We start from the raw sequence: 11,700 nt of genomic DNA, 5'->3' as shown, positions 1-11,700 counted from the left end.
CATGACTTCTGATGTTTTACTTTTCATAATATGGGGAATATTCCAATGTTTGAACCAGTCATAAGTCTGTTACTTAAACTCTGTGAAGCAGTTATTTGGGCTGCAGTTTCTGAGGCTGGTAACTCTAATGAACTTGTCCTCTGTAGCAGAGGTAACTCTGGGTCTTCCATTCCTGTGGCGGTCCTCATGAGAGCCAGTTAACTCTAATGAACTTGTCCTCTGCAGCAGAGGTAACTCTGGGTCTTCCATTCATGTGGTGGTCCTCATGAGAGACAGGTAACTCTAATGAACTTGTCCTCCGCAGCAGAGGTAACTCTGGGTCTTCCATTCCTGTGGCGGTCTTCATGAGAAACCAGTTTCATCATTGCGCTTGATGGGTTTTGCGACTGCACTTGAAGAAACGTTCAAAGTTATTGAAATGTTCCATATTGACTGACCTTCGTGTCTTAAAGAAATTATGGACTGTCGTTTCTCTGCTTATTTGAGCTGTTCTTGCCATCATATGGACTTGGTCTTTTACCAAATAGGGCTATCTTCTGTATACCACCCCTATCTTGTCACAACACAACTGATTGACTCAAACGCATTAAGAAGGAAAGGAATTACACATGAACTTTTAACAAGGCACACCTGCTAATTGAAATGCATTCCAGGTGACTACCTCATTTGTATGTATTATGGATCCAAGGCAGCAGCTACTCTTCCTGGGGTTTATTATGGATCCCCATTAGTTCCTGTCAAGGCAGCAGCTACTCTTCCTGGGGTTTATTATGGATCCCCATTAGTTCCTGCCAAGGCAGCAGCTACTCTTCCTGGGGTTTATTATGGATCCCCATTAGTTCCTGTCAAGGCAGCAGCTACTCTTCCTGGGGTTTATTATGGATCCCCATTAGTTCCTGCCAAGGCAGCGGCTCCTCTTCCTGGGGTTTATCATGGATCCCCATTAGTTCCTGTCAAGGCAGCAGCTACTCTTCCTGGGGTTTATTATGGATCCCCATTAGTTCCTGCCAAGGCAGCAGCTACTCTTCCTGGGGTCCAGCAAAATTAAGGCAGTTTATATAATTTTAAAAACATTACAATACATTAACAGATTTCACAACACACTGTGTGCCCTCAGGCCCCTACTCCACCACTACCACATCTACAGTACTAAATATGTGTTTGTATGTTATCGTGTGTGTATACATGTGTCTGTGCCTATGTATGTTTTGCTTCACAGTCCTCGCTGTTCCATAAGGTGTTTTTTTTATATTTTTTTGTTGCCTTGTTGATATTAAGGCAGAGCGGCGCATTATTATGGACAGACTTCTTCATATTTTAGCTACTGTTGTATCAATATGTTTTGACCATGACAGTTTACAATACAGGGTTATGTTTCACTATGTTGGATCGCTCCAATATATTGGTATCACTCCGCGGCGGAGGGATACATCCGACGTGAGGATTTACAGATTTATTCCCGCGTACACCTGTGTCACGGCTGGGGTTCGCCCCTATATGTAGACCCCATGGCCGCGAAACATGTTCTCTCATTTTCTCAGCGGGCGTCCGTATGGTTTGAGGTTCAAACTTTATGAAGTTCGCTTGGTAAGTGTAATATCTTGCGTGGACGTATACTCACTGACTGTTTGCAGCAGCCCCTCTTGAGTGCTGCACTCAGCTACGAGCGGTTGATCTGTATCTTCCGTCCGTGGTTTTGTTGTGCATGTGTTTCGTTGACGTTACACTACGACTCCGTGTGCATCCTGGCTTGTGTTGTGAATTGCTTAACATGCTGTTGGGTTATCTGCTAATTGCCCTAAAGTTGTTTTTTTTCACATACATAATGTAAGAGTGTCGTGGTGGACTTCCACTACATTGAGACATTACGTTTGGAGTTCCTTAACAGAGTTACTCCATCATATGGTGCTGTTTTTACTTCTGGATATGAAACCAGCGAGGTAATATTAGAGTTGGCGTTAAAAAAAAAACAAGTAAAAAAACTCACATATTAGAACCATTACCTGGTTGCTGTTTTGTCTTGCCTGTTTTTCCCACAGGGGTCATCCCCATTTTTGCAGAGGTACTGGGTAATGTATCCCTCACTGAGATCCTATCCCTCCAAGTGGGTCACGACAAACTCTCCCAGGGCGTTGTACCTCTGCTCCGTGGCCTCGCTGGCTTGGCTGAGTTTATTGTGTCTTCTCTTTGTGACAGGTGTGATGGTGGCATCCCCCCCTGGAGCTCTTCATACCTCGTGCCTGGGCAGAGGGGAGCGGGCTATGATGCAGGTGGTTACCTCCCGGCGCCATCTCTGGCTGGCCCAATCCCGTCTGCCAACTGCTCTCCAGAGCACATTTTCCACTCTCCCCATCATCCCAGTGCTGACCTTTTGGCACAGGGGTTAATGACGTTCTGGAGCAGACTGATGAGGTTCGTAGGGAGACTCTGAGATGGTTCATGCCGCCACCTCAGGCCTTGGGTCCAAGGCAGACGGACTGTCGTCACACACCTGCACCCAAACGACGGTGGGGTCCCCCTCCTGCCCCTTCGCCTCGTGCTGAGGAACGGCAGTGGGGAGGGGCACAGCGTGCGGTGGAACAATAACCTGTCAACCATCACCGCCATAGGGACGTGACTGAGGGACCAAGGCGCTCGGGGCGCCAGACGAAAGGCGGGACCCCTGACACACCCTTTCCCTGCCTCTGCTTCTCCTCTACGGTGCTAGAGGAGCCTCAAAAATGTAGAGAACGTGGGTCGTGGCCATGTGGTCTATTTATAGGGGTGGACCCCAGCAGTGACAGGTGTAGACTGGAGTAAATCTGTAAATCCTCACGTCGGATGTATCCCTCCGCTGCGGAGTGATACCAATATATTGGAGTGATCCATATAGCTCACATAACCATGGTTACATAAGTAATCTTTGTTACTCCAAGCAGTTTAGTCATCTCTACTTGCTAAATATCCACATTATTTATTACAAGATGTAGTTGAGGTTTAGTGTATGATTTGTCCAAAATACAATGCTATTAGTTTTAGAAATAATTAGGGTTAATTTAAGGTGGTTGAGAGAATGCAGAGTGTGTGCAAAGCTGTCATCAAGGTAAAGGGTGGCTTCATTGAAGAATCTCAAATATAAAATATATTTTGATTTAGCACTTTTTGGGGGGGTTACAACATGATTCTGTTATTTCATAGTTTTGATGCCTTCCCTATTATTGTACAATGTAGAAAATAGTCTAAATAAACTCTGGATTGAGGCTTGTCCAAGCTTTTGACTGGTACTCGAAGTATACATCTCTGCAGTAATAGTTTTGGGGCTTTCTAGTTTATCCTGGGTGGTGCACACACACAGATGGCGGCAGTCAATGTTTCAGTTTGCGCTCATGGATTTCTAGAGTTATCGTACAGTCTCGCGATATCTGACACCTTCAAACTTCCCCATGAACCTTTGCGTGTTCTCTTTCCAGCCGGCGCCTGAGAATGGGTACGTGTTTTCATCCTCCGGTCGCTGAGAGAATCCTTGTCCATCACTTGTTTTACATCAGGAATATAACTATAATGGTTTGGCAGATTACTTTTTATTTGAATATCTTACTGGAATGTTGTTGAGTTGCACTAATATCACCATAGATTATTGTTTTTAACTGAATTATTATAAAGGATGTCATGTTACAAGATGGCTGCTCTCATGGGCTAGTCTAGCTGACTTGCAAGTGAGCATTTGCAGATAGTTCTCAAATTGCACTCTCTTGTTTTAGTAGTTACCTAGTTTGGTGTACCTTAAACCTAATACACATTGCTGTGTTGCGTTGTTTTGGTAGACATTTTGCTGCCAAGTCTTCCTCGTTAGCTAGGGATTTTAGTTGTAAGCTAGCGATAGGCCTCTGGATAAGTTTATTTTTTAAAAACATTCTCAATTTAGTACCTCTTTTACTAATTAATCTATATATCGACTAAATCTTTGCATGCTTACGAAGAAATGTGTATCTACAGGACTATGTTCAGTGATTTAACGGGATAACGTTAATCTTTATTAGTACTGTGCTGATGTTGGGCAATGGCTACTCAGAATCACGCTAGCTTAGGCTAACGTGCTAGCGCTACCTAGGTAGTGGTTCACTATTCGGAGAAGCTTTGTGTTTGAGTGAATATGATGACGATTAGGTTTCCGAGATTACTGTGCGGATAACCACCTTGGAGAACTGACACTCGCAAGCACAATGGCTTCCTTTGGCTTTAGTGTTTTTTTGTTTGTTGCAAAGTTCGCATCTTTCTCACTAGTGTCTTGTTTCTGTGGCCCAGGTATCTCTAGGGACAACTGGCATAAACGCCGCAAGACCGGCGGCAAACGCAAACCCTACCACAAGAAGAGGAAGTATGAACTGGGTCGCCCCCCTGCAAACACAAAGGTGAAGACGCTGACCACGTGTATCGGTATTGTGGACAGTAGCTAGTAATATAAGGTTTGATTGTTTGTGGTGTGGATGATTACAAATTGACCATAGGTAGGTCTGTTTTGACCGTTTTGGTTAAAGTTTTAGGACCTACCAATGACCCGGACTGTCATAGTTACACTGACACACCTATGCCAAACAATTGGGCACCTGTGGCCACCAGGTATCCCTATACATAATGCAATCATTCATGATTTAGTTGGTTTCCACTAAAAAAAACTTGCTTCTCTTCTAGATTGGACCTCGCCGTATTCACACGGTGAGGACCCGCGGTGGCAACAAGAAGTACCGCGCTCTGAGGGTCGACGTGGGTAACTTCTCATGGGGCTCTGAGTGTAAGTTTCCATACGGTTCTGCTATGGATGTCAGCTGTACACACTAGTTAAATCTGTAAGGGTGTCGTGAGTCTTTCAATGACGATATTCATGTCCAGTTCTGCTACTGAATGTTTGTGACGATATTTGTGACTCTGAGAAAGACAAAAGCTAGACTCACTCATGAAACGCAATGTGTTTTGAGAGCTCAATTAATTTCACCTGATTTACCACCTACATGTGTGCATTTGGCCATAATGTAAACTGAACATAACATGTAACAGTTTCCAATATTTTACTGAGTAAAAATAAACAGTCAATTGAAATGAATTCATTAGGCCCTGATCGATCGATTTCACACAACTGGGAATACAGATACCTTAAAGGTTGGGGCGAGGATGATATGGATTATATTTCAGTTCATGAAACGTGACCAGCACGTTGTGTTTGGTGTAAATTTTGCCATTTTAAAGCTACTTAAAAACGCTCATGGGCCTGTTTATTTCTACAGACTGTGCTTGAACCCCTGTTTCATCACCCCTGTAATATTACCACTACACACAGGTGGGAATGTTGATATTGACGCGGTCTTGTGTTCATTTTGCAGGCTGCACTCGTAAGACCAGGCTCATTGATGTGGTGTACAACGCCTCCAACAACGAGTTGGTGAGAACCAAGACCTTGGTGAAGAACTGCATCGTTCTCGTCGACAGCCTGCCTTACAGGCAGTGGTATGAGGCCCACTTCGCCACTCCTCTGGGACGCAAGAAGGGAGCCAAGCTGGTACGTACAAGTCCCAAATGGCTCCTATGTAGTGCACCGGTTTTAAATTGAACGAAGGTGTATAACTGCAACGTGTAAAGTGTTGGTTCCATGTTTTAACCTCAGACGCTAACGTCCCACCAGGCCAACGTGCGGTGTCACTGCAGAGCGCCAACATTCTAAACACATCGTTTATTTTAAACATTCTTGTAAATGTATTTTACACCATTTTAAAAGATGAACATCTTATTAATCTAGCCGCTGTGTCAGATTTCATAAAGGCTTTACTGCGAAAGCAAACGTGCTATTTTCTGAGGACGGCGCCACGCAGCCACAAGTATTACTAGCATTTTCCAACCAAGCATTAGCTTGGAAATAACAAAATAAATTGCGTACCTTTGAAGATCTTTGTCTGTTGGCAATGCCAGGTGTCCTAACTACACAGTGAATGTTCGTTTTGTTTGATAACATCCATTTTTATAGCCTAACACAACATTTGTAAACCGCTTGCGTCGTGATTTCCGTCTCATTCAACTTTGGACGAAGCGTTCGTGGTAATTACACACACTAAACAAACGTTTATCCGGTCACGGTTGGTTTCGTTGCAATCCTCTGGTTGTTACTAACAACCATCTTGAATCCCACCGTACCTTCTCCGCTGTGCAATCTGGTTTCCGAGCCGGTCACGGGTGTACCTCAGCCACGCTCAAGGTACTAAACGATATCATAACCGCCATCGATAAAAGACAGTACTGTGCAGCCGTCTTCATAGACCTTGCCAAGGCTTTCGACTCTGTCAATCACCGTATTCTTATCGGCAGACTCAGTAGCCTCGGTTTTTCGGATGACTGCCTTGCCTGGTTCACCAATTACTTTGCAGACAGAGTTCAGTGTGTCAAATCGGAGGGCATGCTGTCCGGTCCTCTGGCAGTCTCTATGGGGGTGCCACAGGGTTCAATTCTCGGGCCGACTCTTTTCTCTGTATATATCAATGATGTTTCTCATGCTGCGGGCGATTCCCTGATCCACCTCTACGCAGACGACACCATTCTATATACTTCCGGCCCGTCCTTGGACACTGTGCTATCTAACCTCCAAACGAGCTTCAATGCCATACAGCACTCCTTCCGTGGCCTCCAACTGCTCTTAAACGCTAGTAAAACCAAATGCATGCTTTTCAACCGTTCGCTGCCTGCACCCGCACGCCTGACCAGCATCACCACCCTGGATGGTTCCGACCTTGAACATGTGGACATCTATAAGTACCTAGGTGTCTGGCTAGACTCTAAACTCTCCTTCCAGACCCATATCAAACATCTCCAATCGAAAATCAAATCAAGAGTCGGCTTTCTATTCCGCAACAAAGCCTCCTTCACTCACGCCGCCAAACTTACCCTAGTAAAACTGACTATCCTACCGATCCTCGACTTCGGCGACGTCATCTACAAAATTGCTTCCAACACTCTACTCAGCAAACTGGATGCAGTTTATCACAGTGCCATCCGTTTTGTCACTAAAGCACCTTATACCACCCACCACTGCGACTTGTATGCTCTAGTCGGCTGGCCCTCGCTACATATTCGTCGCCAGACCCACTGGCTCCAGGTCATCTACAAGTCCATGCTAGGTAAAGCTCCGCCTTATCTCAGTTCACTGGTTACAATGGCAACACCCATCCGTAGCACGCGCTCCAGCAGGTGTATCTCACTGATCATCCCTAAAGCCAACACGTCATTTGGCCGCCTTTCGTTCCAGTTCTCTGCTGCCTGTGACTGGAACAAATTGCAAAAATCGCTGAAGTTGGAGACTTTTATCTCCCTCACCAACTTCAAACATCTGCTATCTGAGCAGCTAACCGATCGCTGCAGCTGTACATAGTCTATTGGTAAATAGCCCACCCATTTTCACCTACCTCATCCCCATACTGTTTTTTATTTATTTATTTTTATTTTTCTGCTCTTTTGCACACCAATATCTCTACCTGTACATAACCATCTGATCATTTATCACTCCAGTGTTAATCTGCATAATTGTAATTATTTGCCTACCTTCTCATGCCTTTTGCACACAATGTATATATAGACTCCCCTTTTTTCTACTGTGTTATTGACTTGTTAATTGTTTACTCCATGTGTAACTCTGTGTTGTCTGTTCACACTGCTATGCCTTATCTTGGCCAGGTCGCAGTTGCAAATGAGAACTTGTTCTCAACTAGCCTACCTGGTTAAATAAAGGTGAAATAAAAAAATAAAATAAAAAAATGGTTCTTTTCCTGGGGCGTATTGAACGAACCGATTTGAAGAAGCCAATCAATGACCTCATTGCGCACCAATGGTAGTACCGGTCTATCGTTGATTGCCTTATTTTGGCCCAATGACTACTGATCACGTGCCCTTTGTCACAGGAAATGCCCCATCACCTGCACCACCTGTTCAGTAAGCCTCTGCTTTACAGCAGAAGGAGTAAACTGCTATGGGCCGTAGTTACCTGTTTGTTTTTATTATTTATTATTTTTTAAATATTTTGTTGGGGTGTGTTGGAATAGCTGTATTTTGTATATAGTACTTTCCTTCCAAATGTATCGCTGTACCAATTCGGCCACTTTGGGTACATTTGTGTGGGACACCTGGGTGACTTCACGCTCAATATCATGTAGCTCGCTCATTGTTGAAGTTATCTGTCTAAAACTTTGCTCAGCTATTGTTGCCATCTTATGTTCTTCATTCAAACCACCCCCAGCATCCTATCTGTATGTTTGGCTGTTCTTGGTCAAACCATCCTCAGCATCCTATCTGTATGTTTGGCTGTTCTTGGTCAAACCACCCCAGCATCCTATCAGTATGTTTGGCTGTTCTTGGTCAAACCACCCCCAGCATCCTATCAGTATGTTTGGCTGTTCTTGGTCAAACCACCCACAGCATCCTATCAGTATGTTTGGCTGTTCTTGGTCAAACCACCCCCAGCATCCTATCTGTATGTTTGGCTGTTCTTGGTCAAACCACCCCCAGCATCCTATCAGTATGTTTGGCTGTTCTTGGTCAAACCACCCCAGCATCCTATCAGTATGTTTGGCTGTTCTTGGTCAAACCACCCACAGCATCCTATCAGTATGTTTGGCTGTTCTTGGTCAAACCACCCACAGCATCCTATCAGTATGTTTGGCTGTTCTTGGTCAAACCACCCCCAGCATCCTATCAGTATGTTTGGCTGTTCTTGGTCAAACCACCCCCAGCATCCTATCTGTATGTTTGGCTGTTCTTGGTCAAACCACCCCCAGCATCCTATCAGTATGTTTGGCTGTTCTTGGTCAAACCACCCCCAGCATCCTATCAGTATGTTTGGCTGAAAGATGATGCAGCAACAATAAAAAAAACAGAAAACATATATTTTTATTTCCTTGTATTTTCTTCTACCTGATCTATTGTTATATTCTCCTGCTTTCAATTCAAATTTCCACAACATTCAGAGTTTCCTTTCAAATGATACAAAGAAAATGCATATCCTTGCTTCTGGGCCTGAGCTACGGGCAGTTAGATTAGGGTATGTCTTTAGGTGGAAATTGAGAAGGGGGTGTACCCCAAAGAAGTTAATGAGCTGAAATAAAAGATACCTTCCCTCAATTTTGTTCAATCCTTTACATCCCTGTTAGTGAGCATTTCTCATTTACCAAGATCTGACACCTGACAGGTGTGGAATATCAAACGGCATGATCATTACACAGGTACACCTTGCGCTGGGGACAATAAAATGGTTCTATAAAATGTACAGTTTGTTTCCAGTTGAGGGAGGGTGCAATTAGCTTGCTGACTGCAAGAATGTCCACCAGGGGATTTAATGTTCTTTTCTCTATCATACGGGGTTTCAGTGGGTAAATGCTCACCTTCGACTGGCATCGTGTGCTATTTACGGATCAATCCCAGTTTCAACTACTTGGCCGAGCGTGTATTGTGTGGGTGAGCGGTTTGCTGATGTCGCCGTTGTGAATAGAGTTCCCCGTGGTGGGGTTATGGTATGGGCAGGCATAAGCCACAGACACAATTGCATTTTATCGGCGGCAATTTGAATGCACAGATAACGTGACATTCTTCCGAGGCCCGTTGTCGTGCCATTTTCCTGCCGCCATCACCTCCGACATGTCACCCATTGAGCATGTTTGGGATGCTCTGGATCGATGTGTACGACAGCGTGTTACCGTTCCCGGCAATATTCTGCAACTTCAGACATTGAAGAGGAGTGGGACAATATTCCACGAGCCACAATCAACAGCCTGATCAACTCTGTGTGAAGATGTGTTGTGCTGCATTAGGAAAATGGTCACACCAGATACTGACTGGTTCTGATCCACACCCTACCTCTTTATTAAGGTATCTGTGACCAACAGATGCAGATCTGTATTCCCAGTCATGTGACATCCATAGATTAGGGCCGAATGAAATTATTTAAATTGACTGATTTCCTTATGTACTGTCATCTTAGTTAAAATGAATGTTCTGTTACTATATTGTCCCAAATGGCAACCTAATTCCTTAAATGTGCTGCTTTTGGCCACAGCGTCTGCCGGTATCCACTATCGCCTGTCAACAGAAGCCTTAATGTAGAGTACTACTTTCACTAACGGATACTAGCTGACAGCCGAGTCCCAAAGCCAGTACACTAATCCCTTGTTATTTTGTTGCATGTCAATGTGTTTATAATCTCTGGTATTTTGATGGAGATGCCGTTGTCCATGTCTGCTACAGAATGACCTTGGGTTTTATTACCGGAACTGAGTGAAACTAAATATACTGGAGACTTAATTATGTAGACAAATCCCACCTTTATTTAACTAGGCAAGTCAGTTAAGAACAAATTCTTATTGTCAATGACGGCCTACCGGGGAACAGTGGGGTTAACTGCCTGTTCAGGGGCAGAACGACAGATTTGTACCTTGTCAGCTCAGGGGTTTGAACTTGCAACCTTTCGGGTACTAGTCCAACACTCTAACCACTAGGCTACCCCGTGTTAGCAGGCCGGGGGTCAACTGCAGGTATAAACGGTTCTGTGAAATGTTTTCGTGCAGACTCAACATACTTGAAATCGTACAAGTGTTCCATTGGTGCCCGTCATTAATCGCCTAACGTCTTTATTTCCTGTTTTTAGACTCCCGAGGAGGAAGAGGTGATCAACAAGAAGAGGTCGAAGAAGATTCAGAAGAAGTTTGACGAGCGCAAGAAGAACTGCAAGATCAGCCCTCTCCTGGAAGAACAGTTCATGCAGGGGAAACTCCTCGGTGAGTCTCTGTTTCTACTGGGCAGCGCTGTGCTGATTTTAAAGGTCAAGGGTGATTTTGTATCAGCGCTCCTAGTCTGAAATGCTTGATACATATACTCCAGTTACTAGTTATTGTGGTTTTCATCCGGGTACTCGGCGTATGCAGGCTTAGTTTCCCAGACGTGCAGAAACACTCGTGAGGGGATCTAATAATGCTTTTTAGTCTTGGTCAGAAATGTCTGAATCGTTCCTCCCCGGCACTAACACCTTATTGACCGAACTTCCATCAGCTGAATTGTGTGGTGCTGGGCTTGTAACAGATGTGAGGAACACTGCATTACAACGGTGATGGTCAATTTATTCATGACATCTGAATCCTCGGCGACAAAATCCCATGTCAATTTTCTGATGGGACTTCTGTTAACTTCTAATGGGTGTTTCTTCTCTGACTTGGTAATAATTGTTCTCTCTCTCTCTCCCAGCATGCATTGCCTCCAAGCCGGGCCAGTGCGGCAGGGTGGATGGCTACATTTTGGAGGGCAAGGAGCTGGAGTTCTACCTGAGGAAGATCAAGGCCAAGAAGGGCAAATAGATCCGCTGTTTAATACCATGTCAATAAAAACACAAATGTCCCACAAGCTTCAAGGTATTTTCTTTTTAAATGCATCTACACCCGGACAGGACACGTTGAGTGTGCCAGCGTTGTCCAATTTACTCCCACCTGTTAATTAAACATTCTGTCCACACTGCATGTCAACAGCTTATTTGAGCTGTTCTTGCCACAATATGGACTTGGTCTTTTACCAAATAGGGCTATCTTCTGTATACCACCCCTATCTTGTCACAACACAAATGATTGGCCCAAGCGCATTAAGAAGGAAGAAAATTCCACAAATGAACTTTTAACAGGGCACACCTGTTAATTGAAATGCATTTCA

The 11,700-nt window shown here is 44.4% G+C and overlaps 1 protein-coding gene and 2 non-coding genes across 3 annotated transcripts; all 3 read left to right on the top strand.

The window, feature by feature from the left end:
* The first annotated feature begins 1,447 nt into the window (after positions 1-1,447).
* rps8a (ribosomal protein S8a) lies at positions 1,448-11,400 on the top strand. The gene is made up of 7 exons (XM_021614196.3): positions 1,448-1,587; positions 2,197-3,466; positions 4,285-4,391; positions 4,672-4,771; positions 5,358-5,533; positions 10,652-10,781; positions 11,245-11,400. Exons 2-7 carry the CDS (start codon positions 3,463-3,465, stop codon positions 11,352-11,354), a joined length of 627 nt encoding a protein of 208 aa, XP_021469871.1. The 5' UTR covers positions 1,448-1,587; positions 2,197-3,462; the 3' UTR covers positions 11,355-11,400.
* LOC118965662 (small nucleolar RNA SNORD46) lies at positions 4,460-4,566 on the top strand. Its single transcript, XR_005053040.1, has one exon. It is a non-coding gene; the product is annotated as a small nucleolar RNA SNORD46 (small nucleolar RNA).
* LOC118965661 (small nucleolar RNA SNORD38) lies at positions 4,845-4,913 on the top strand. Its single transcript, XR_005053039.1, has one exon. It is a non-coding gene; the product is annotated as a small nucleolar RNA SNORD38 (small nucleolar RNA).
* Positions 11,401-11,700: the final 300 nt, after the last annotated feature.

This window comes from Oncorhynchus mykiss, chromosome 8, assembly GCF_057628025.1.
Source record: "Oncorhynchus mykiss isolate SJ-2025 chromosome 8, ASM5762802v1, whole genome shotgun sequence".
NCBI lineage: Eukaryota > Metazoa > Chordata > Actinopteri > Salmoniformes > Salmonidae > Oncorhynchus > Oncorhynchus mykiss.
The sequence above is the reverse complement of the archived record's forward strand: the minus strand, read 5'-3'. Positions and strand labels throughout refer to the sequence as shown.